This window comes from Aplidium turbinatum, chromosome 15, assembly GCF_918807975.1.
Source record: "Aplidium turbinatum chromosome 15, kaAplTurb1.1, whole genome shotgun sequence".
In the NCBI taxonomy this organism is placed as follows: domain Eukaryota; kingdom Metazoa; phylum Chordata; class Ascidiacea; order Aplousobranchia; family Polyclinidae; genus Aplidium; species Aplidium turbinatum.
This window is the reverse complement of record NC_137486.1, coordinates 5,893,361-5,919,302: the sequence shown is the minus strand read 5'-3', so window position 1 is coordinate 5,919,302 and position 25,942 is coordinate 5,893,361. Positions and strand designations below refer to the sequence as shown.

General features: G+C 38.5%; 3 protein-coding genes across 5 annotated transcripts; all 3 read left to right on the top strand.

Annotated features, from left to right (window-relative positions):
- The first annotated feature begins 518 nt into the window (after positions 1–518).
- LOC145784357 (uncharacterized) lies at positions 519–4,562 on the top strand. Its single transcript, XM_082596160.1, has one exon. It carries the CDS (start codon positions 555–557, stop codon positions 1,806–1,808), a length of 1,254 nt encoding a protein of 417 aa, XP_082452286.1. The 5' UTR covers positions 519–554; the 3' UTR covers positions 1,809–4,562.
- A 3,743-nt stretch (positions 4,563–8,305) lies between these two features.
- Positions 8,306–24,044, top strand: LOC145784314 (protein phosphatase 2C-like domain-containing protein 1). 3 transcript variants are annotated; one of them, XM_082596109.1, is made up of 12 exons: positions 8,306–8,411; positions 10,917–11,094; positions 12,086–12,206; positions 12,388–12,512; positions 16,997–17,143; positions 17,510–17,888; positions 18,663–18,745; positions 19,126–19,206; positions 19,748–19,918; positions 20,136–20,348; positions 22,757–22,965; positions 23,602–24,044. In XM_082596109.1, the coding sequence occupies exons 2-12, from the start codon at positions 10,971–10,973 to the stop codon at positions 23,818–23,820; spliced, it is 1,872 nt and encodes a 623-aa protein (XP_082452235.1). In that variant the 5' UTR covers positions 8,306–8,411; positions 10,917–10,970; the 3' UTR covers positions 23,821–24,044. The 3 variants fall into 3 exon arrangements, with proteins under 3 accessions (XP_082452235.1, XP_082452238.1, XP_082452237.1); XM_082596112.1 differs by lacking the exons at positions 8,306–8,411; positions 10,917–11,094; positions 12,086–12,206 and having other exon boundaries at positions 17,002–17,143; XM_082596111.1 differs by lacking the exons at positions 8,306–8,411; positions 10,917–11,094; positions 12,086–12,206; positions 12,388–12,512 and adding an exon at positions 15,547–16,860.
- Positions 9,349–10,917, top strand: LOC145784315 (sperm microtubule inner protein 8-like). The gene has a single exon (XM_082596113.1). The coding sequence runs from the start codon at positions 9,471–9,473 to the stop codon at positions 10,101–10,103; it is 633 nt and encodes a 210-aa protein (XP_082452239.1). The 5' UTR covers positions 9,349–9,470; the 3' UTR covers positions 10,104–10,917.
- Positions 24,045–25,942: the final 1,898 nt, after the last annotated feature.

Below are 25,942 nucleotides of genomic sequence, written 5' to 3'. Positions count from 1 at the left end.
AACCGCTTCAAGTAGACATTTTACTGGGTAGGTTCACAGAATAGAAAGATTTTATTAGACCCCGTTTGTTTAGAATACACTGCGGATGATACACACTAACCTTTGATGCTTTCAATTTTTAAAATTCAAAGATATGTATCGATTAGAATCTTTTAAATATCCCACTTTGAAGTGTAACAAAAACTTTTTTTGTCATTGTAATATCATTGAGATGTAATTTCTCTGCATAACATTGTGCTTTGTATTAAGAACTGCTTGAGCTATTAATGAGAAATAGCTTATCCTGTTATCAACAAAATATTAGCTGAAGAGCGTGTAAATGTTTTATATTTGGATTTTCATACTATGGAAGTGTCATGTAGGCTATATGCAATGCCCGGTTTTATGTCTCTCTTACATACAGTTACAAATGAGCTGTCATCAACTATCAATTTAAAATTCATGCACAATTTCACGTACGGAAGGTTAGCTACATTTCTTTATGTTCAGACTTTTTAGGTTACTATCTTCTTGTTCAATTTATAAAGCTTTGTTTATCCTTAAAAAGATATTTGATGATAATGGATGATTTTGACATCCAGCTGTGTGAAACTGCTGAAACAGAAAATTTTAAATTGTTGTTTGATGCGCTGGGGAAATCAATCTTGGAAGAGTTGAAAAGCTTTCGCTATGAAATGAAAGAAGAAGTTAGAAAGTTAAACTCCACTCTACAAAATGTATTGCTTTCTAAAGTGGATGTTGTAAATGCAATTCTTAGTGATTGTTCCCCATCTTGGAATGATACAGATATTTCCCCACGTGGGACTTCATTTTGCTCTAAAAGTAATGCTGCGGGTCTTGATGAATATCAACAATCGTTCAACTTAGAAAAAAATTCACAGACCTTGGATGAGTTAATTGCAGATGATTCTCCAAGTTTGCCTAACCTCTTGGCTGAAAGTCGTGATTGGGACAAATTAAATTTAGAACCTTTTCAAACAGCTGTACCTTCAGAAAGCTTGAACAAAACTAAACAAAAAGACGTTAACCCAAAATATAGCAAGCTATTCAAAATTTCAAGACCAGTTGAAATAAAAATTTCCAAAGGTATAAAAAACTACCAACGCACTGATTGTGAATCTTCTTCATTGCGTCAGAATAAACGAACTTTGGTTGTTGCAACAACAAATTCTGCTAAAGGTTCTTCCCCTAGTGCTTATACCAGTCATTCATTGGTGGTGGATTCATTTTCAAAACCAAACGAAAAGTCTTCAATTCATTCAACAACAACAAGTAAACCTTCAGCAAGAGTGTTTGGGAGTAAATCAATCCAGCCAATTAAATATTCCAAACAAAGAGTATGGCCTTTTTCATCGTTGTTACATCGCTATAATGGTCATATTAATGTATCTGGATTGCCTAAAGACAGTACCAGCAATTTGACCAAATCAAAAGAAGTTAAAAAGTCTAGCAAACAACCTACAGCGGTAAAGAAAGTGCGGAAATTGAAAAACAAATGCGTGTACTGTGAAAAGTTATTTGTGTCTCAGTATGACTTGATGAGGCATGTACGTATTCACACTGGATATAGACCATATCAATGTGCCTATTGTTCCAAAGCATACACAAGAAATGATCACCTCAAAAGACACGTGATGCAAAAGCACCATGACCGTACAACGAAATCCGGTGAGAGCGAAGTATCTTCAGTAGAAATTGAGACTGGAACTTTGTCACAGGATGTTGTTGTTGGTGCAACACCGCCCCTGTCATCGTTTGTTGAACGTGATGCTGTGATAGCTCGCTGGACTTCTAGTGACAAAATTTAATATTCTTTATCTTAAGTTAACCGTGTTGTATTTTGTCATTGACATGATAATCAGTTTACAAAATATGAATATTTACAAGTTTTAGTATGAGATTTACAAGTGCAAGTTTAGTGGCTTTGCATTGATTTCAATACTGATGTCCTTCTTGATAGCTCGGTTGGTTAGCGCATAACTTCATGGAGGAAGAAGCTTCAAGATCAAGCGGCGCTGGTTCGACTCTCTGGGTGTGCGCTTGAGCAACACATTGTAAGGACTGCCCTCCATTCAGCCGCACTTGATGGATGGAATAATTTCCTGGCAACAATATCTCAACACTCGAATACTTCACTTTGGCAATCTTGGTAACCGGCCCCACGTCAAAAGCCTCTGGTCTGCAAGTATGCGAAACTACCAAGAATAACTAATCAAGGCTTTGTCAGTCCGAGGATAAAGATTCAAAGCCAATATTAAAAGCAAGTGATGGTCAAACAATTTGTGAACTCAAACTGAATGAATTGCACTGGTGCTTGATAGAAGTTAGTTACCGGTTTTGTGGCATTAACGAAAAAGTATATAGCCTGGGCTACTTTTGTTTTTCAGTATGTCTGTAAAAAATGGTTTAAAAGTCATTGTGAAACTTTTCTTTACATAGATGTTCAAATAGGAGTTTTGCGTTCACTTTTGAGGGTCAATAACATTTTTCATATTACCACTGTCATTTACCATAATGCTGCTTTCAATATAATCGATTTGTCATTGCTGATCCGTGCCTGACTGCGAGATGATCTAGTATCAATCATAAAATGCGTTTATGTTAGGGCTACCATATGTCCTCTTTTAAGAGGATTTGTCCTCTTTTTTGAAGAAAAATATATTGTCCTCCGAGGACACCCAAAAATGCTCAAATGTCCTCTTTTTTACATTTTCAGTTTTCTTGCTCATATTTTCAACAGGATTTCATTGTTATGTGACTTTTTTGTAATTTCCAACCATTTCTGTACCAACACAACATTCTGATTTCTAAATTTTCAAAAAAAACATTGACGTACTAAACAATTGAAACATAACTACATTGCTTAGACGTTCATTGAAACATAGCCTACCACATTGCTTTGCGATTGTCTTAAAAGCCAAATAATGGTCAGCGATGAGTGCGAGTGGAACTGCAAATCCTCTTGTGAGGAAATTTCCTCATTTGAGGAGATTTGATCATCCAATTTATGAAAATAAAAAATTGGACAAATTAAAAAAAAAATAAGAAAATTAAAAAATGGAGTAAATCACAAAGAAATGAAACATTAAAAAAAGCAAAAACTTGCAAAAGAGTTTGACATATTTACATTTTAAGGTTCTCACACTTTTACAATAAATTATTAAGTTATTTTACCCAGATTTATTTTGTATTACCCAGATATATTTTGATTCAGCGCTTGTAAACGTTGCTGATTACCAACTTAATAGTTTGGCTAATTTGTCAGGTAAAGCGAATCGAAAAATTAATCTGAAGTCCACTATGCATGACATACAGCCTATTTCAAAATAAATCGTGGCATGGATACTTACAACTTATGTGAGTGCAAATGTAGAATGACTATAATCTATGATACAGCCACAATCAAGCGCGGATCTATGGGGGGGGGACCCCCCCGAAATTTTGTGAGAAATTTTTGAATGGTTTGATATGCTTCTAAACAGCTGACATTAGTCCCACAGCGGACTTACTACCCTCCTTTGGCACGCGTGTGACGTCACGAGATTGAGAATGATGCTTTTAGTCTCCATGTCTCTAAAACAAAGTGTGCCTAATTTTAAGCGAAACTGCATTAAAAGAGCGAGTTTTGCCAATACCAAACATTCAAACATCTCAGCAAGGAATTAGTAACAAGAAAACATAGAGACTTAGCTTTCTTACCGAAAAAATGCCGAAGAAAACATGATCTTATCCTTTTGCTATGCCACCGGACAGCACCATTTTACAGGAATATTTATACCCATATTTTTGTTGAAAGTGCTCTCAGAATGCACCAAATTCAAAGTAATTTTTTCAAAATTTTCTGGGGGATGTCCCCCAGACCCCCCGCCGCTAGGTGTCGTCTTTGGCAAACGCGCCGTCAAAACCCCCCAAATTCCTGGCTACGCCACTGATTGTTCATAGGCTATCTGTTTTATCTTTTTCTTACTTTTTAATTCATTTTCAAATTTTCTGGGCCCCCCCAAAAAAAACTCCTAGATCCGCGCCTGGCCACAATGGTAGGCTACAGGGAAAGAAACAGTCTTTTAGTTGAGTCTGTCCGTAGCATCTCATTAACAGCTGTATACAACTTCAATTACATTTCGTGCAAGTAATTTTATGATTTCGTTAAAGCTGGTCCTTTTTTTCTGAAAAAAGTTAAGGCATGGCTAACTGCAGATACTGCCTGATTTGTCACATTTTTATGACATTATCACATCACATTTTGTCACACAAATCGGCTTTCGAGAAACAAACAAACTTGTCTGTTTTTTGCTGTAACTTTTGCTGCAAAGGTCTATAATTATTCAAAAGGATGTAAAAAATTCTTCTTACGTAACATTCTACTTGTATTTTACCCTCTGGCGAAACGTGGCCTCTTTTTAGGCGATGAAAATATGGTAGGCCTAGTTTATGTGAGCTGATAGTTCACGTGGAGTGTGCCATTTGAAGTACAAATCTCATTCATCTGTTGACGCTTGGTTTGGTTTGCGACAGGAATCATTTGCTGCCTGAGTGCCTGCAAAGTGTCAATTTGCCGTTAAAGCATATTCCAATACTAGAGCATCTTCACTGGTGCATAATGATAGGCTGAGGATTGTAGATTTAGCCTTTAAATTTTTGTTTGTAAAATCATCAATAATACTCGATATAGGCCTAGATGCGACAGGGGCTAGAACGCGTTTTTATTGCACTGTGTACTTCTTCAATTTACCGTAGTTGTTATCGTTCCAATAGGGGAAGGTGGGGTTAGTTGAGTCAGTGGGTTGGTTGAGTCACCATTGTTTTCTGACTAACCCAAGCATGACTTCGTGAAGATTAATTGCTTGAAATAATAAGCATTATGGGTAACTGCGTCCATCTTGTTTTAGCAGCTGTGTAAGTTATACACTCAGCAAAATGCCATTTTTTGGACTAAAAAGTAAATATTTTCAGCTCAAAGTTGATTAGGATGCTGAAGCTATGATAGGCGTAAGCGAAGATAGCGTCGAAGTTTCATATAGTTTATAGCTATCTTATGCACAGTGCATTTGTGTAAAACTGATAAAGTTTTACGTATAGATAATACTTTCAATAATTGTCACGAGGAAGGATTGGGGTTGGTTGAGTCAATAGCTGCGGGACTAGTTGAGGCAGTGACTCAACTAACCCTACCTCAAGTTGCAGGCTGCTGAAATCTTACTTCTGAATTTTATTGCTAAACGCGCATTATTAATTCAGTTACTTGGACAAAATGAGCTATTATTTGATTATTACTTTTCTGTTTAGCTTTAAAATATTTTCAAATTAAGTCTTAAAAATTATAAAAAAAACTGGTCGTGGACAATGGCTTATGGAGACTTTTGAAGTTAGTGCAAGATGGTATGTCGTTAAGAAAGGCAGCAGAAAGAGTTGGTGTGGACAAAGAAACGTTTCGTAGATGTTTGAAGAAGATAAATGAAACTGGAGCTGATGCTTCTAAAGTAAAGATGGGTTGCTCAAACCACAAACAAGGCATGAAACAAGTTGGGTCTATTGTTTTTAGGGATAAAGGAGATTTGGTGACTATGATCGGCACCATCAATACTCTTGGAATTGCTCGATTCGTTATTGCTGCACTTGATGCAACTCGTGCTGTCCTCCTATGGTGGAAGTAGTAGTTCTACATGTATCCAATGCAACAGTTGGGCACATTTGGCGTGCACCGACAACAGTGCTGTTTTTACATGTCCACTTGTGATTAATTTAGGGGTAGGGAACTTACGGCCGGCGGGCCAAATGTGGTTCGCAAAGCAATATAATGTGGCCTGTGGGAGCATGAAAAGTATTAGATTTCATGTCACTTTCGATAATACGTGTGAAATTTGGGTCTGGGCGATATGAAGACCTTTTTTTTAGAGAAATGGCATGAAGTCGGGCGAAATCGAGAGAAATTTGGGCCTGGTTGCGGTGAAGACCTTTTTTTAAATTTTTTTAGAGAAATGGCATGAAGTCGGGCAAATTCGAAGAAAATTTGTGACTGGTTGCTGTGAAAACTCTTTTTTTATGAAAAGTTTGTGGAAACGGGCGAATTTGGAGGAGCCATGTGGCCCGCCTGGTATTTTTAATATTTCTTGTGGCCTATAGGTTATTCCCCACTTCTGGATACAATAAACGTTCATTGATGGCATAGATCAGAGGTGCCAGATGGGGACGGTGCCCCATAGCCCCAAAAAGTTATGCATCTCATGAATGCCATTGCGCCTCAACTAACCCCACCCACTGACTCAACTAACCCTGCATGCGGGGTTAGTTGAGTCAAACGGTGCTCTGTGTTCAAGGTAATAAAAATGACAATTAAACGTGAGATAGCATTTTAATAAATGGGTAGTAGCAAGCATACTTCGTTACCTTTGTTTCACTTAGACTTTGATAAGTGTATCTACAATAGGTAAAAAATTATAAGGAAAAATCTGAAACATAACTCAACTAACCCCACCTTCCCCTACATTTCAGCTGAGGTCTAGAATCTAGTTAGCTAATTTATTTTTTTGATTTACAGTAGGCTATTGCGAGGAGAAAGTTTTCCACAGCACGGAGCTGCATTTTTTTCGTTTGACTCTCTTTAGGAGCTAATAGTCGTGAGAATAATAGTAATTTTATGGTTTTATTATTGCCGCTCTACAACAGTCTGCTAAGGTGTTTTTTTAGAGTAATGGCCCTTTTTTAATTTTGTATCTTATTTACGACGTCATCGTATTATTACCGGACTTATTCTCACTGCGTTATTCAATTAAGGGAACGTTCAAATATTACGTAACGCTTTTTTTCCGAATTTTTGACCCCCCCCTCCCCCATGTAACGCCAACGTAACGCTTTTTTCAATCCCCCCCTCCCCCATGTAACGCTTTTTCACTACGAATTCAGCACAAAAAACTACCATTCCGTACTCGAAAGCGTTATGTAACGTTTTGTTTGAACCCCCTCCCCCCCGATGTGACGCTAACGTAACGCTTTGCATAAACCCCCCCTCGAAGGCGTTACGTAATATTTAAACGTTCCCTAAGAACATAATCGGTAGGCCTGCTTTTTTATAGTCTTTGGTATGACCTGATCTGGAACCGATCGACTGGCACGAAAGCCGAACGCGAAACTTCTCGGCCACTGAGCTGGTTTGTTGTCTGAATAAACCTAAATGTGGTGAGGGAGGCTGTTTGCATTTATAAAATATAGATTGAAAAAAAAAAAAAATGTCCGAAAAAAATCAAGGAGCTTTAAGCGTAGACAAATTCTTTTTGGCTACATAAGTCTTGATCAAGAGTTTCAATAAATATTGCTGCAAAGTGTAACGAAGAAGGATCTTTAACAAAAATGAATAATATTTCGTTTTTGTTTGTTTGTTTATCTTTATCCTGCATTGCAGGAAAGCGGACTTGAGCGCTATGCATCGGTGTACGCCTTCCGACGTACACCTGACCCACGCTGCAGCCGACGGCAATGTCTGTTTCCGGTTGTCTACTCTATTTATGACTTAAATTTGGTGCTACCCAATACCCATTACTCGAAATCGATCACTGAGTAGAGGCAATTATCGTGAAGTTTCTTGCCCAGAGAAACAACAGCAGTGCGGGTGGCTGGAGTCGAACATGCAGGCTCTCGACTGCGAGCTCAACGCGCTAACCACTCGGCCTTTTGATGACAATATGCTTGCGACAAGGGTGAACTAATGTTAAGATTTCGTCATAGAGGTGAATTGCGGAGATATTGAATAGTTGTTATTTCACAGCAACTTGAAGCTGATCCTATTTCTTAAAAGTTATTGTTGATGAAATCACCGACTTGACGTCATAATGTAACGTTTTGCTAAAACGGAGAAAATTGAAAGCCATCAATCGCCATTGAACAGAATCCTGGTAAAAGCTGCGGTTGGGTTATTGAGGATAAAATGATTTATCAATTATTTTTGATCACAACACATGAGTTTTTTAAGAAACGCAAATATTATAGTCTAGGAGAAAAACAAATATTATAGCCTAGGAAAAAAACAATCATAAGCAGTGCTTATGGTCTTTCGCTACCATCCTAATTGCGCCATAATCTAACCAACAGTTGTACAATGCATTGTTTTGACAATTACATTTACTCTGCTTGTTTGTTAAAATATGACGCTGTTAAAACAAAATAAAATTGACTTGACTTCATCACGGGCCCCTACAATGGTTTCTTTCTCTCCAGGTGGCGCTCTATATCCGTTGCTATGACGCCTTGGGTAACCTTTTGTTGTTGAAACTTTTGTTTCAGTAGCCTATAGCCTACTTATGTTCATTGTTTTGGGTTTAGGATTTTTGCAAAAATTGCCTTCTCAAATGGCATATTCATTGTTTTTACTCAAAGCATATCGTTTTAAACATTAAATAGCTGACAAAACAATCAGGGTAATACGACCTAGCATACTGTGTGACCAGTTAGGCTATAGCTCCTATCCATAGAACTATTACGCCTAGGCCATACCGTAATTGGATTTAATCCCAATTTTCACTGGTCTTGTTGTTTTGGCGTTTTAAGATAGAAAGTGATTTTTTTCTGTCGGCTAAGTAATTTAAATCATTTTAAAAGTTTTGCAACTATGTTAGAGTAGCCTACTTTTATTGATTTATGGGTAGGCTAGTTGCTGATGATGAATCAGTAGGCTTTACATAGTTTGTAACAAATTGGCCACTGCAGCTTTTTTGGTTTACATTTAGCAGTACCCGTAGATAGTTGGTGTGTGAAGCTAATTTACAATAATGTTTTTGGTACATGTAAATCTTAATGGGATCAGTGATTATAATACAGTGTTGGTTCAAGTTGCTCAGAAATTATGATGAATTGCTAAACTGAATTTAACCTAAAGGTTAAGACAATTTGAGTCAAACAAATATGTGGCTTTTGTCTTGCAAAAGTTTTATCTTGGTTAAATAGTATTCTTATCATAGTAAGTTTTAAAGCTTCTCGAAATCGTGTGTTTACTCTACCGTTCTCTACATATTTGCGCCAGCAATGAAAAATAAATTGAATTGAATCGTTTTTGAAAAAATTAAGTAGGCCAGCTATTTTTGTACACTGGTTGTCATGGTTACAATCAAAAAGCATTGCTTTATGACAGATGTTGGCTGAGTTGGGATTAGTTCCCTACTCAGGACTTCAAAATTTCCCATCTCACAAATTTTTGTCTTCAACAGCTTCAAATTTTTGTAAATTTAGTGTAGAATTCCTTATCTGTCAGCACTAGTGTGAGAAATATGCATAGCCTAGCTACGTTTTGAAAAAGTAGCCACATCTAGCCTAAGGTATTCTACCTTTTGATGCTTAGAGGAAACTCGAATAAATTGTTAAAGGAAAAGAATTAGCTAAGTTAGGCTCTTATAACAGTTTTTTAGCATGAAGTAATATATTTATTAACTCTTTAATTTCATAGTTTAAGGCCTTGTTTTTGTAATAATCCAAACTCTGTTATGGATTCTTCAATCAAACCACATCCAAATGCACATTTGCAATATAATCATGATTACAACTACCCACCTTTTCGAAGGGTGATGTTGGCAGCAGTAAAAGAAGGCATATATCATCCACGTTTGCCAACATTGCGGCGCATGGATATGCATACAGTATGCAACAAACTGCCAGATGAGCATTGCAGAACCACTACTACATGTGGCCCAAGAGACTTTCAAAATGCAACTAGCAGCTTATTTAAGAAACCTGAAAAGCCACTGGCCGGAGCAAAAATCACTACTACTGGCCGTTCTTTACAGAAAACTGTTCCAAATTACCCACAGGGTGTCACTCACACTATCCCTTCAAGTAATCGTTACATGCTCAGCATCTCCAAAGAAGATTGGTCAAGATTTATATCCTCTGCTGGAGAGTTTCGGCTTCCCAAATATGACCCAAAGTACTTCCACTTCAGTGGCTATTCTGTGCGCTATCTTAAGCCAGAAATCACTCAGTCATGGCGTTATACTTTGCAGCAAGAACCAAAGCTGGATCAATATGGCCAGAGACCTACTCCAGCAAATGTTTATGGTCGTTACCGGGACACATACCCTCAGTATAGTAGAAACATTACTCACGAATCTTGGAGATAAACTGTGAAAAAACGTCTTTTACTGTTTCAACAATATATGATTTATAGAACAATGCAGCATTTCATGCTTATTTATAAGAAACTGTTTAAGTTTCATTGAGATTATTAGCATTTTACTTTGTAGTTGTAGTTACATTATTGAACAATGTTTTCACTGTCTTGCAAGTATCTGCCGTTCATGCCATAGCCTACATAATATAAGAGTATGAACCTTTTGTCTATTAGACTTGAAGTAAGATAACTTCAAGCATGCAACAATCTGACTTCTGTCAATGAAACAAAATTATCATTAAGAACAAACGTCCATGAAGTTGCCTATTGCCTAACTGGTTTGTGACAAATGATGATTAGAAATCGTTGTAGACTAATGGTCAGAAATAAAACAAACTAATCAATGCAATATGACGTTTTCTACTCAGCTAACAAAATTGATCCTGTTTACATTAATTCAACATCTACAAACATCAAGTTAATGTAAAAAGGACAGATTTTACTAGCTAAAAAAGCATTGCCTAGTAGTGAAATAATCGAGATTTTTTAAAGCCATATGTATAATCTATTTCAATCACATCATCGTCAATTGAATGCAAAAGAGATTTATATATATAATACAGCTTTGTAAGAAATTATAACTTGCTAGCAATTACTTGCTGTTCACAAACGAATCTTTTTATCTCAATAAATAAATGAATGGCGTCACATTTAATTAGTATTTTTTTATTTCATGTTGCTTTGTTTAGTTGGCATGTGTTGTAAAGTAACCATTCAATTTCGTTGTAACGCCTTGCTCATGACTTGCATTTGTTTTGATTAGACCCATAGCATAGGATCTTGTTTTTTGTGACATTGGTCATACAGTCAGTCAGATATGAATGTCACAGCTGAAGGAATGTCTGTGAACTGTCTGACTTGCTCTCAAAAAGTTTCTGCACTAGAGAAAAGTGACCATCAAAACTTTCACAATGCACTGAAAACACTGAAGTATCAAGAAGGTAATTAGCAATGATAAAGAGAGATCTTCTGTCTTGTATTGTTTCTTATTTTAGTAGAAGCTTGATGCGGTCCTACTATCCTCATCAAAACAGTCAGTAAATAGAAGTTATGAAGTAGCTTATATTATGATTTTAATAGGAAAACACTAATAGCCTAAACCATTTATTTTGTTACCCCTTAGTTTAGCTGTGAGGTGAGAAAAGTAGGACTGCGCCAACCAAGCCCATACTAAAATAAAGAGCAAACAAGATAGAAGATCTCTTTTTACCAAATATATAGGATTAGGCCAACAGCAATGATTTAAATGAAAATTTTGAAGGAAGTTCATGAATGATCAGATTTAAGAAAAAGTACTAAAACTTAAGCACTAAAATTCATATGCAAGAACATCTTTGAAGAGCTTCTCAGGTTTCACCATGATTTGAATGAGGTCATGCATGAACATACAAAGACTGTGAAAACCACTTCCCAAAAGAGATATGTTTCATTAGGTTTTGTAATACTGTATTTGCAAACTAACTCATATTCTAACAGCAGAAACCAATGTACCCTCAAGTACTAGAACCTCAAAGCTCAAAGTAATTGAATAATATATATGCAAAATTTTTGCTGTAATGCTGTAGGCTGCTGTATAATCCCAGCCAGTGCGAATTACATCATCTAAATTTCCATTTAATAACAACATTCTGATGAATCCAATAAGGAGGAATCTGCCTGTTAAGGTCAAAATTAAAAAAAATACTATGTTGTAGGCCTAGGGCAATACATGATTTATTGTGAACTATATTTTAAAAGCTTCAAGAAAAGATTAAATAATTGTCTGAATCTTCTGTATTTGTTGACAATATTGATAAAAGGTGAACGCCAACAACTTTTATCAAACATTTTTATGACCAAGAATTCACTGATTCGCAAATTAGGACTTTTAGACAAAATTTATGTGAACGAAACAGTTTTGTTATTCCTAAACCTTAAACTGTTTTCATGCAGTTGGAAAAGCTCCACGTACTCTGGATGTACTTTTCAAGCGGAGACGAGCGATTGTTAAGAAGCTGATGCGGAAACAACACATAAAACATGATGACTCCATTCTTTCTGCAAGAATAGAAAGGTACAAGCTTGACTGAGTGACTGTAGACCTAAAATCGTGGTTCGAAAACCAATGAAAAACTATCATAATTGGAGAAACTTGTTCAGGCTTTCATAGTCACCTCATAGGTTATCATCTTTGATCTATTCAGACTTCAGGTACCGGTAGGTAACAACTAAGATCGCTTCATTTATATTTTTAGGTTGGACGAAGCGTTCGAAGTTCTTCGCTCGGAAATTGTCCATGGAAAATCAATTTCCAGATGTCTGTACCCTTTTATAGAAAAAGTAAAAACAAAGGACGGAGGCCTTACTGTTGATGACAAAGGTAAAAAAGTAGATTGTTGTGTTTTACTAGCACTGTTACAGTAAAGTAGCCTACTGCCTAATAGGCGTTAAACTCCAATATAGTCATCTCTCAACATACAAAAATGAAAAAAAAGGAAACTGGGCAGTGTAGTCATTTATACCAATGAAAAGGAGCACGCAGGTGATGTCTCAAGAAGTCAGTTACTGTAAATATTAAAACTGTAAAGCTGTAAACTGTTAACACTGTAAATATTAAAACTAAATTTTAAAAGAAAGCAGGGCATTTAAAAGAATGTTTTCCAAAAAAACTTTAATCAACGATTTAATTTTTTGGACAAATCAACATTACAATTTGGGTAGAAAAGTAACTTTTTTAAACCATAAACAGACATAACCCAGCAACAACACTACATTTAACATTATAAAAATAAAAACAATAAGCTAACGTTTTCGGCTAGTCATACAGCCCTTTTCAAGCCCATAAGAAAAATATTTTTAAAAGAAATAGGCCTACTTTTAAAAAAATTTTGTTGTGATAGATTCTTTAGTATTTCTTTTAAAAATATTTTTCTTGTGGGCTTGAAAAGGGCTGTATGACTAGCCGAAAACGTTAGCTTATTGTTTTTGTTTTTATAATGTTAAATGTAGTGTTGTTGCTTGGTTATATCTGTTTATGGTTTAAAAAAAATCAATATTAAGTGATTAAGTCACCCAACTTCAAAACGTGTAAATTGAATGAATGATGACTGATGAGGCCCAAATTACGTATTTAATTGAAGTCATCAAGCATTCCGTGTATCCATTGCATGTCTCATGCGTGTATCCACCATAAAACTTCTTCTTGCGTTTAAGGCCGCTGAAGTTCACGTTGTTATATTCAGGCGCAGCAGCCAATGGGCTGTGTGTTCATCGAGCGTTGTTGGGTCTACTCTGCATGTACGGTATCTCCTTGGGTCGGCATACAGGATATTGGTAGAGAATGTAGTATGCCATAAACAGACATAACTCAGCAACAACACTGCATTTAACATTATAAAAAAACAAAAAGCGAACGTTTTCGGCTAGTCATATAGCCCTTTTCAAGCCTATAAGAAAAATACATTTTTTTAAAAGAAATGCTAAAGAATCATATAGTATCACAGCGAAAATGTGGTCAAATCTAAACATTTGATGACTAGCCGATGACTAGCCGAAAACGTTCGCTTTTTGTTTTTTGTTTTTATAATGTTAAATGTAGTGTTGTTGCTGAGTTATGTCTGTTTATGGTTTAAAAGAGTTACCTCTCTACCCAAATTGTAATGTAGTATGCAGTCTGAAAATCTGAGCCACATCCACAAAATTGCACATTGCACAAGATGATGAGTCGACAAGGCCCATTGAAGCATATTGCTATTGAAATGGTCCACCCCAGTCCGCAAGCGATTGTACTTTTTTCATTCCTTCCGAGGTAGTTCTGCTCCTAGTGGAGCATTGATATTGGCAAGGACCGTGAATTGAACTGGTCTCACGTCTTCTTTCTATTCACTATTTCAAACAGCGTCGAGATATCAAAGCGCTGGGGCCTTCGGAGGTGCGATTTTAAGACCAGCTGGTTGAGGCGGTGGTCATCCCTTGACGCAGCTTAAAACCATACTATGTGCGTGATTTTCCTTATGCAGTCTAGCTGGGGCAATGGCTGATAGTACCGGCAGAAAGTCAGTGGGAGTTAGAAGCAGGAAGCCAGTGATTATTGTGATAGTGGTGTTGAGGGATGTGTCAATGTTGCTAATGTGTACGCTGCGGCATCAAGTGGGAGAAGCATATTCGGAGGTGCTGTAAACAAGTGCAAGAGCACTTGTACGGAGTGTGGAGGTACTAGCACCCCAGGATTTTTCAGCTGAGCATCTCAGCAAGTTGCTTGCGTGCTGATAGCTTAGCATGAAGGGCTTCATCGTGTTATTTATAGGTCAATTGCCAATCGAATTTCACTCCTAGGTAAGTGAGGCATGGGTTGTGTGGTAGAGGGTTTCCAGACAAGAAAGATTGACAGTTGGCGCGTGGATTCCATGTTGCACCAGTGAAATGGTGTAACGGTAGTCTTTGCCAGGCTCAATTTTAATCTCTACAACCCCAGATAGTCTGCGATTTAGCCGATGGCGTCAGTGAGTGCTTCCTCTACCACATGCCAATAGGCTACTTGTCAGAAAGAAGTCTCAGCGCCAGTTCATCAGCATAGCCGCACTGGCGTAACGCAGTTCTGGCATGTCACTGATGTCACTTGCGGAACACTGTTTCTTATGCGACGGGGCCGGCTGCATTGCCTATCACTGGTTTTCAGCAAGAAGGTCCGATTTGCCACAATATTTGTGAGAAACCGCACTACATTTTTGTCTGGGATCATGCGGAGGTGTTAACCCTTGGTGCCACACAGTGTCATAAGCAACAATGAGGTCCACCAATATCAGTCCTGTATTGTTGCCCTTCTCAAAGCTTTTCTCAATATCCTCGGTCAGCTTTACTGCTTGATGAGTGGTACACTAGTACAGCGCCCGTGCCGAAATCCAGCTTGTTCTTTAGGCAGCTGAGAATCAACAACTGGTTCGAGTCTAGTTAACAGAAGCCGTTCCAGTACCTGGTATGGGATGCAGAGTAGTGATATCGGGCGATAACTCTTGGGGTCATCAGTTGGCTTGTTTGATATAGGTATTGCCACTACAGTGGCCTTTCTCCAGATTTTTGTTATGGCCTGGAGGGTCAGGCAAGCAGAATAGAAGTTTTTCAACCATGCCAAGCATTTGATGCCACAATGCTTAAGATATTCTGGAAGGATGTTATCGGGCCCTTGTGCTTTCCCGCCTTTAACTTGCGTGATGACAGATGCAAGTTCTCTGGTGCTATAGGGGGCTGACAAATGGCCATCTGCGCTTGGGGCGTTCCAGAGCCTACTGCATGCCTGCTTCACTGCAAGGGCGTGTTTCTTATTTACCACTTTACATTTGCTATTCGCTATAGGAGCTGTTGCGCTATGGAATTAGCAGAAGGCATTGTTTAGGATTGGAGTCGCGGCCTGTAAGGCGATTAAAAGTTTTCCATCCTCTGCTTATGTGGGTGAAGTCAATTCCTTGGACTGTATCTTCCTAACGTTGTTTGCGTTTAAGTTGAGGTGATCCAACAGATCAGTGGCAGTCATGGATGTCTCCTCACCGGATTTTGAAGCCAGGAACGCATCATAACGTTTGTTACATTCTTCATCCCAGGTAGGGATAAACTGACGACGGAAACCGTGGGGTATGGACTTCTTTGCAGCCATGAGTAAGGTTTTGCAGAAGGCTTTATAAGACTTCTCTAGCCCGTTAGAGGTTGGTTTTGGAAGGTGGCGGGTTTTCTTTTCAACCAAGAGTGTAAACTTGGTCAAGTTTGCTTTGCGAAAACTCCACCTCTTCGCAGGTTTGCTTGAGACTGGGTTGAATGGGCTTTCAGGGGTGATGAGCGATGATCTATGTTGAGACTTAGGAAAGGCGCTAAGGATGCTGCGATCTGGTAAAGATTCTTTTAGGTTGGCAAAGGCTAGATCCGGATTGGTTGTTGTTTTCCATCTTCCTAACAAAAAGCTATTTGGTTTTTTGGGGTTGAACGGCAACTGGATACCAGTGACTGATGCCCATGATTCAAGCGCTATGTCATCTGCGTTTGAGCGGCGGTAGCCCCAGGTTGTGGTGTGGGAATTGAAATCTCCGGCATACATACATGGTGGAGCGAAGGCGGGAATTGAGTTAGCTTGCAGGTGATTTAGTGATTTATATACGTTGAGCACAGATGTGTCTTTGATATCAGTGGCTGTCCATTCAACTTCACAGTCAGAGTTGGATGAAGCAATCGGTTTCCACCTAGCAGGGCTCCTCACATGTGTGGCTATTCCATGAATGTTACTATTGGTGCAAGCTGCCAGAGTATATCCACTGATTTTTAACTTCGATACTTCCATGGTGTGGGTTTCTTGTAGGAGGGTTGCTGTAACATTGTGCTTTTGTGTTAGGTGTTTCAAAATGTTGCATTTGGCTTTGGTTAGGCCTTCCACGTTTAACTGCAACAGTGTTACTCCGACCCTTACGACAGGTAGAGCCGCCTGCACTGAAAAGTGCATTTGCTCAGGATCAGGAGGATGAGTTCTCGTTGGACACCGGGGCCGAGGGGTTTACCCTTTTACCACCCCGGGTGCCTTGTCAGTTGTGATCTCTGGTTGTTGCCATTCGGTTCATAAACGTGAATTACCGGGACTCACCACGAGGAGGTTGGCAACATGAGTCACAACAACATGAAACAACGACAAATCAACAACGCTTTAAAAAATTCTGCACTTTTGCTTCAACGAAAAAAAAATCTATCAGGTATTTCCTTACGACAATATTCTTCAACGACAATCTTCTGGTATTTTAGGCTATAGAACTTTTTCTATGACGTTTGAATTGTCAAGTGACGTGATAAGGCTTGTTTGATAACTTCTAATCAATGGATTGTTTCCAGAAAAGATTGAAGACATTAAAAGTGATTTCATATTTGACAATCTTCCCAATTGCGTGGCATCTGTAGGCACCAGCCATGCCACGAACATCCAGCACAGGGACACGATGGAAGACAGAACTACAGTTGTACCCCAGCTGCTGTCTCTCGGTAAGGCACTCAAAGTTTAGTTGATGTAACAAAGCCTTCAAAAATCGTCAAGTTTTTTATGCCCGCAATATTTCTATGTCTTGTTAAATGCCGTCTGGTTGTTAAGTTTTTATTTATCTATGGTTCAATAAGATCACCTCTTTACCAAAATCGAATTATAGAGTAAAAATTGCAAGAGAAAATGGACAATGCAAAAACTGAATAACAAGACTGCTTATTTTCTATGGTGGATTTGGCATGCTTTGCATTGTAGTTGTTCACTAACTGTGCATAGCCTCAACCACTCATCAGTTCCATCAAGTCTGTAATTAAAAAAGGTTTACGTAAATTTTCGTTGTTCAAGTAGAATTGTTTTTGTTGTTTCAGAAAAATCACACAAAGGTGAAAACCTCGGGTCATGCTTCATTGGTTTGTATGACGGCTACTCTGGATCTGCGGCTGCTGGGCAGACCGGGCAAACATTTCATCAGTTACTTCAAGCAGATATTGCCAAAGAAAGGTCCTATTTTCTCAATAACCCTGTCACTCGGACCTGGAGCAGTAGGTCTACAGATCAGGATGCAAACCGTACAGAAGTTCAAGGAAGAAGTGCAATGATGACAGAAGAAGCAAATTCAGAGGAGAAATCTCCCTCTAAAGAAAATAAATCTAATTTGCTTCCGTATTCTCGCATACTCAGAGGCTGCAAGAAAGCGTACAAGGCAATGGACGAGCAACTTTCCTGGGGAATCGATGAAACTTCAAGGTAGGCTAGTAATTCTGCAGATACAAAGGATATTAAAACTTATTTTAAGATTTTAAACTTTTTAGCCTTCTCACACTGTAGTTTACTATGGGCCTTAACGAACTCAATATTGGTTAAAAAAAATTGTCCGTATTATTATTTGGAATGAATAAATAGTTTTGAGGAAAGTTCTTTGCTTGTTGGTTTCATACTAGACTCCTGTTCAAGTATTCAAGGCATTCTATTTTGGTGACATCACCTTTCGTTCAATGTAAACAGACTTGAACAACTTTATTTGGTTTGGTTTGATTGGTTGGTTTTGAATCTTTATCCTCGGACTGACAAAGCCTTGATAGGTTATTCCTGGTAGTTTCGCATACTTGTAGAGGCTCCTGACACAGGGCCGGTTACCGAGATCGACAAAGTGAAGTTTCCGATTGTTGAAGTGTTATTGCCGCGGAATTATTCCATCCATTAAGTGCCGCTGAATGAAGAGCAATCCTTAGAATGCGCTGCTCAAGCGCACACCCCCAGAGTCGAACCAACGCCGCTTGATCGTGAAGCTTCTTCGTTCACGAAGTCAGGCGCTAACCAACTGAGCTATCGAGGCGGATAGCTCTGTAGACTACAAAGCGTCGAAGGAATTATTGATTCTTAAAAAAGCAGTTGTCTTGTCGCTCATTGCTCATTTGTGAAGATGCTGCCTTCCGAAAAGCAATATTGCTTTTAAATTTCAGTGAGATTTTGTTGCATAACAGCTTGACCAACGCGAAATTAATTTGAGTTCAACATCAGGGTTCGGTGGAGTGGTTGTTCCGCGGCTACTTTCTTGATAGCTGACGAAGTCGATGAAAGTGGAGCAGACAAACACATTACAGGTTTGTTTGTAGCTTATTTTTAAGGGATACTAAACATAGATGAATAAACTCGAACGAGTTAATGAGTAGACTAGCTGCGCAAACGAATTTTTTTAAGTTTCTTTTTATGTTTAACTCAAACATTTTAATGTTGGATAAACCATATAAATTCAAACTGCTTTAAGCATAGAAGGACAAATATACGTCTGGCTGTAGAGTTGCAGTCTATTGCTTTAGAGCACGAGGCTTCGAAAATGAAATGCTGACTGCATACAGTATCAACGGGTCATTGGCACACCTAAGAAAGTAAAATATTATACACTTTTTAATTTAAACTAAAAGGTCGGTTGAAACAATAATTCCATTGATTCAGATAGTCCATTTTCTTTATCTCTTTCTAGAAGCAACAACGGGCAACACTGAAGACAAGGTGACTGAGCAACAGAAATGTTCTAGCGGAAGAATTTTTGTATCTAACGCAGGTAGCCAGGGCACACATAAGTTTTGCACTAGTTTAGTTTTATTGTTTCAAACTTCTGTTACAAGATTATAGCTAACACTAAACAGCTACTCAAGAAAGGGGTACGAAAACTGATTGGTGACGTCAGTGTGATGCCAACAAGAAAAAAGTTAAGAGCCACTGCTCTATAGTGACCCCTGAACACATGCAACATTTGTCCGCCCCGTTAGCTCAGTGGTTACGCGTCCGGCTCAAGATCACGCGGCGCTGGTTCGACTCTCGTGATGTGCGCTTAAGCAACGCATTTCAGGACTGCTCTCCATTCTGCGGCACCTAGTGAATGGAATAATTTCCCGGCAACAACACTTCACCAATCGGAAAACTTCACTTTGTTAATCTCGGTAACCGCCTCTGTGTCTACAAGTATGCGAAGCTACCATGAATAACAAATTAAAGCTTTTTCAGTCCGAGGATAAAGATTCAAAAACCAAACCATCTTAAAAGAACTACTTTTAGTTAAAAGTTTCTCTTACAATCTGCTTTGTAAACTTTCTTGTTTTCAGGGAATGTGTCGGCATACATGTGTCACCTTGGGAAGCCATATCGCCTCACTCAGTGCCATACGGTTAGAAACAAGGAAGAATGCGCTCGGGTTGTCCAAGCTGGAGGACAAATAGTTGGAAGTGGCAACTGTACAACCGTCAATGGTTTTTTAGCGACCACTAGAGGCTTAGGTGATCATGCATAGTTTCTGTTGAGTGGCGATACTGAGTCATAGAAATATCTTTAAGTATAAAAAAATCTATATTGCTTGGATTGCTTTCAAATTTATTTGCTTTCATTTTTGCACAATTTTGTACACATTGAACCTTTGTACTGCACGACATACCAATATTTTCTTATGGTGACGGCTCAGGTCGCTTTTTTGTATCGATTACTTTGCTTTTTTAGGTAACCATGGCGATCCTGAATTGAAGAAAGCAGTGACCTTTGAACCCTACACATCCACTGCACCCATCACGCGGGATACTCAGTTTGTTGTCATAGCAACAGAGAGCGTGTGGTCATTATTTAAGCCCCAAGAAGTTTTTGACATCATCAACCGAACAAAACTGTTTGACATGAGCAACTTGTTGTTGGTTGACGACAACTCTTCTCGGTCAGGTGAGATTTCTTTGCTATTCAACTGATGAGAATATAGGCTAATGTACCCAGACAGTAAACCAACCGTTTTTTACATTGATTCAACGTCTGCAGACGTTGAATCAATGTAAAAAACGGTTGTTTTGCTGTCGGTAGCGTTAGCAGACTGGGGGTTTACATAAAATATTAATCTATTGAAAATTTAGGCTCTAAAGCGCTGTTTTTGGTCCTGTAATATTCGGTCCAAGTTTGATGCAATATTTCTGCGTCAGCAGCCCTTTTTTTTTTGCACTGTAAATTTTAACTTCTGGTGACTTTTTTTGCTGTTCATTTCCACCCATCGCTGCTAAGAAAAGCTCCAGTTACTTTCGTCGTCGTCGGCTCCGGCTCGTGTCCTAGCATTGCTTTCGTCTTCCGATAAGGCACGTATTAAGATCGATACCGAACGTGACTTTAACGGTCGAGTCTGTGTTGTAACAGACATGAGCAAAGGTGGCATGGTACAGTATAGATGGTGGGGGGCTTGGTTGGTTTAGTTTTTCTTTTTAGTTTTATTCTTTATTCTTCAGCATTTTGTTTCCTGGATTTTTCAAAAGATCCTTCTACTGTACTTTCTAACTTCGTCAACTTTCCTTCTCCAAGTTGGTCTGTCACTGGCAAGTCGTTTCCATCATTCTAGGTTATTTTTGATTTGGTTTAAGCGGTAAAATTAATCCCATACTTGATTCCAATTATCGGGGTATGCGAAGATCGTCAGTCGTCTGTGTGGTATTTTCCCTGTCTCTAGCTCCCAGTCGGTATGGAGCCTCGTTTGATGAGCCTGGTACGATGTGTCCTTTCCAGCGAAAGCGATATTGTAATATGTTCGCAAACGTTGATTCGATGTAAAGATTTGCTGTCTGGGTGTGACACATTTGCTTTCTGGTAACGTTGCTGGTGACCTGAAGGTAGCATTGTGCTATTTTAAAAACAACTTTCTCATGGACTCTTTTGCATTTAATTGCTAGAGCAAGAGCGTCTGTGTGTTGTGGCACACGTGCAGCGGTAGTTTGAACTCAGTCTTTTGACTTATTTGCTTGTAAACCTAATTTTATGCAGCGGTAACATTCCAATAAGACACTTTGCATGATGTCTTTTACATAAGTTTTTAATTTTTGCATTTATTCAACAACGGGCGTTTTGCACGTTTTACTACTGAGTGACCTGCTAATTATATCCTTCATCATACCAATGGAATGTTGAAGTAAACTTAAGGCATTACACAAATCTAACTTTCTTGAAAAAGCAAATGTTACTTCTATATCTGCCAGCAAAGATGTAAATAATAATAATAACGATGGCATTTACACCACAGTGCAAACTATGCTCTTGCGCGCTATAGGCTACATAACGATGGTGATAAAGTAATACAGTTAATCACAATGTTCTGTACAATGGAATGTTTTCAAGCGAGTTCTTAATTCGTTTATATTCTTAGATTTATTTGTACAAGTAACTAAATAATTCCAGCAGTAACAACAGGGAAGCTGCGGTAGCCAAACTGCGTCTTACGTAAATGGCCACATATTATGAGTAATTGATGTATAGGGAAAGGAAAGTTCTGGCAGGCTTATGATGCGCGAGCAAAGTGTCAAAATAGCTACGCGCCGCCAGACCATGGAAAACTTTATATGGAAATAGACGTTTATATATAAATATTACAGTAAAATTTATTTTTAAAATACTTTTTACTGTGATGAAATATGTTTCACTGATTTCTTGCTGTTTTTTTGCAATGCTGCGTCGAAAACATTGAAGTTTGTTCTGTTCTGTTGATTTTGTTTAAAATTAAAAAAGGTAAAGTCCCATATACTTAATTCAAGTTTCCGGTACGAGAAGTGGCCACTTCTTTTCTCTCGGCCTCCTTTTCTGCAGCAATTATGCCCACAGGCCCGGATTTAGAGGGGGGAAGAGGGTGCAGATGCCCCGGGCCCCCCCTTTGAAGGCCCCCCCCCGACGTGGAAAAAAAATGTGATTTTGTGTGTTTTTTTTGGCCTTTGAAGTTTCTACAAAATGCTGTGCAATGCAGGATTAATGCTGTTGTAAAGATAGAAGTAGTTTTTCGCACGGGGGGCCCCCCGATGTAAAAGTGCTCCGGGCCCCACATCAGCTAAATCCGGCCCTGTATGCCCACCCAATTTATTACACCGTAGGTTTGAGGTAAGCGGTGTTTTCAACAACCAGCTGGAGCCGGGAGTCGAACCCGGTTTGCATAATTGGAAAATCAACGCCTTATTCGTTGCGCCATCCCACCTTTGAAATTAATGATAAAAAAACACTACAAACCTATTTTAGGAGTGTGTTTGCTATCAAATCGTTGGGAAATAAATGCAACAAAGAGGAGCGTATCGGTTGATGGGACTTAGTGTAAAATCAACGTCTTTTCGCAGATGTTTCTCTTCTACCTCACTTATTGGAACCAGATCAGCCTCTTGAAGAAGATGAGTTATTTAAAGTGGATCGCCAAAAGAGGGACGGAGAAAGCAATCTTCCAAGTATCACCGAAGCAGATGAGGAACGTCATGACGGGATTGAAGAGGTTGTCATTGTCAAGAGGAAGAGAGCGGAGTATGATGACGAAGAAGATTCTTCAACCACGGTGAGAGTCGGTTTGTAACTTTGTAAAATTAAACGGGATTTTAAAGCGGAGAAGAAGGTTCCAGCACATGACAAAGTCTAATTTGCGAAGCACAGATTCAGTCTATGAAGCTACAGAACGCATTATGACATGCCTGAAGGTGGACACGAAGATTGGCTTCCTCGCTTTTCTTTCCACTTAATCTAAATCTTCAACCACCGGGCGTCAGCCTGGATAGGACAAGAAAAAGTCTATGAACCTACGTGGACGTCGCTATAATGAAGTTAACATGGACGTCGCTATTATAGCGACGTGGATATTATTAGTGGACGTCGCTATGATAAAGTTAACGTCTGAGTTTGCTTAACAATAATAATGTTATGTTTTATTTGTTGCCGCTCTACAACTGCTAAGGTCTTTTAGCGGCAAGGCTCATTTTTACTTTTGTAGCGTATCATAGTTACGATGTCACCACATTATTACCGACTTATCCTTAAGATAGAACGCAATCGGTACCGTTTTTAAAGTCTTTGGGATGACACGACCTGGAATTCTCAGATCTACCAGCTAGAGCTGAAGGCGTCACCCTTTGGCCACTGAGCTGGTTTCTAAGTTTGCTTGGTGGTTATGTTGATTAATTGTTGATTTTGTATTCAGGCAAGTCATCCCCAGCACTTGTTCCACTTATTCCATTCCCGCAATCCCAATAATAAAGACGCGAGTGTTGAAGAAGTATCCCAAAGCGAAGAATCGGAAAAGTTTCAAGGCTGTCTGGCAGAATTAATGGCGGCAAAACTTGTCGGAGCGGCCATTGCGGCAGGCTCTACCGAGAACGTGTCGGCTGCTATCATCTTGTTTCAAGGTTTCTTTGATTGATTGTATCTGTTTGTCATTGATGTGTTTCATCTACAAACCTCCAGTTGCACTGTTTATGGGTGAAATAAATCGGAAAATTACGGAAGTTTAAGTGTTTCTTTCCTCGCAATCCAAATACCGTTCCTTCAGAAATCGTGTTCAGTTCCTCGTTGGTTTGTTTGTTCCTTTTTAAACCCAGTTTTACTTATTTATGATGACGTACGAAAATAAAACCAATGAATTCACCAAGAAGTTTTCTATGTCTATTATAGTCCACTTGTTTGTAAGCATTACTGCTGGACAGAACGCCAGAATGGTTTATCGACCATGAATTTTCTCGTCTCGATATAGTCACGTACAAGAAAGGAGTGCTGTCTGTTAATTGGTAGCTTTCATCAAAGAAATGAAAAGTCTTCATTCCGAGGGTCCAATATTGAAATTCAATATTACCTTTTTATAATTCATGCTTTTGTAACACTCGTCAAATCTCCGAAGTGAAATGGACACACGTCGCAACCGACAGCACGCGTGTGTGTCAAAGACGTTAGGCGTGTTTCGAACAGGAAAAGATCAGTGTTTATGTCACTATATACTCTGTTATATACACTCCTATAGGTTTCAAAGTTTTGCTTCAGCTTGTATTATATGATGTACAAGTCCATCAAGAGTCTGGTACGCTTTCAACTTTGAATGAAGACTTTGCGCTAACGTCAATTAGCCTTGAATTGATGAAAATAGAACGAAACTTTACAAACGGATTTAATCGAACAATAATAACATTTCAATGGATATCGTGTGTCAGCTTGAAGAAATTTAATGATTTTATTTCCATGTTTTGATTGTTCAAGTTAGGTTCCCGAACTCTACAGAGTTTTTGGAAAGTCAATCTACTTTCTGCATTAATATGACACTAATTGAAGTTGTTTGATTTTGCCAAGAAGTAAAATTTCTGGAAGTCTTTCTTTGAAATTGTGAACAACATTCACTACTAGATTGGTTGTAAGACTAGGAAAAAGTTTTATGCAAAAATGATTTTCGGCTTCTAAGTAAAAGAATATTTCCTTGTGCTATATTTCCTTAACTCAAAGTCCTTTTGCAATTTTAAGAAAAGATTTGTGAAAGTGACTTTCTTTGAAAACGTAGAGTGTTGCTTAGTGATGCATGTTTGTCAGCTCAGCTTTGTGAGGAGAGTACACTATGATTTTAAGCGAGCTATGATGCCTGTGTGCAATAAACTACCTTACCTTAGTGATGGAAAAGAAATCCAAATTGTACACAATAACCATAAAACAAACATTGACAACAACAAAAAATTCACATACAAACATCTCAACTTTCCTTAAGAATACACCAACACAACGGTTTCTATATCTGTGGACAAGAATTTGAACTGCTGCTTGGAAAAGACGATAAGAACAAAAGTCGTGTGTTGGTATTTTCACTTTGTCGAAAAGATTAGAATGACTGCAATTTTTTCTATATCTGCAATTTAAAAGCAAGCCTACTGCACCAGTGATGAGATAGGTTAGGTAGTAGCCTATCTGATTGGTTAGCTGCAGCTCATCAAAGGTAGCCTACAGTAGGCTATAAGCTGTATTCTGGAAGCATAAAAAATCTCTTCGTGACACTTATGTATGGTGCCTATGCCTTTCGTGCATGAAAGGATGCTGCAAATCGTCGTGTCTACCTTCAACCTACCTTGAGTGTTTTGTAGTGACGCAGCAGCCGCTTTTTACTGACGTCAAACCGACGTCTTTGAAACGTCACAGGGCCACGTAACCAAGTTGACGTTTTTATTCATCAAAATAAATCATAGGATGTGTGAGAAGGATATTGAAGCACGGAAGACAATTTGTGTAACAAAATTGTACTTTTGCAGGTATAAGGCTAAGTGTAGCCGACTTCTCAGCCTCATCAGACCAATATACATTTCTGCGGTTGGTTTCACAAAGTTTTAACAGCAAAAAAACAACAACAAAGAATTGGTAAAATCCAGGCTCCGATTATGTAGATAAAAAAGTGTTACACTAAGCTAATAAATTTAGTTTCAGCTATTGTTATACACATTACACAGCCTATGTAACTGTCTAACTTTTTTTGAAACAGCAAATTTTAAAATTAACATAGACATTTAAAAAATTCT

What these genes read in the sequence shown, in the direction of transcription:
- LOC145784357 (XM_082596160.1), top strand. Translation starts at nt 555, where the DNA reads ATGATAATGGATGATTTTGACATCCAGCTGTGTGAAACTGCTGAAACA.
- LOC145784315 (XM_082596113.1), top strand. Translation starts at nt 9,471, where the DNA reads ATGGATTCTTCAATCAAACCACATCCAAATGCACATTTGCAATATAAT.
- LOC145784314 (XM_082596109.1), top strand. Translation starts at nt 10,971, where the DNA reads ATGAATGTCACAGCTGAAGGAATGTCTGTGAACTGTCTGACTTGCTCT. An exon ending in CCTTACTGTTGATGACAAAG is followed by an intron (nt 12,513 to 16,996) that starts GTAAAAAAGTAG and finishes GATTGTTTCCAG; the next exon opens with AAAAGATTGAAGACATTAAA. An exon ending in AGCAGACAAACACATTACAG is followed by an intron (nt 18,746 to 19,125) that starts GTTTGTTTGTAG and finishes ATCTCTTTCTAG; the next exon opens with AAGCAACAACGGGCAACACT.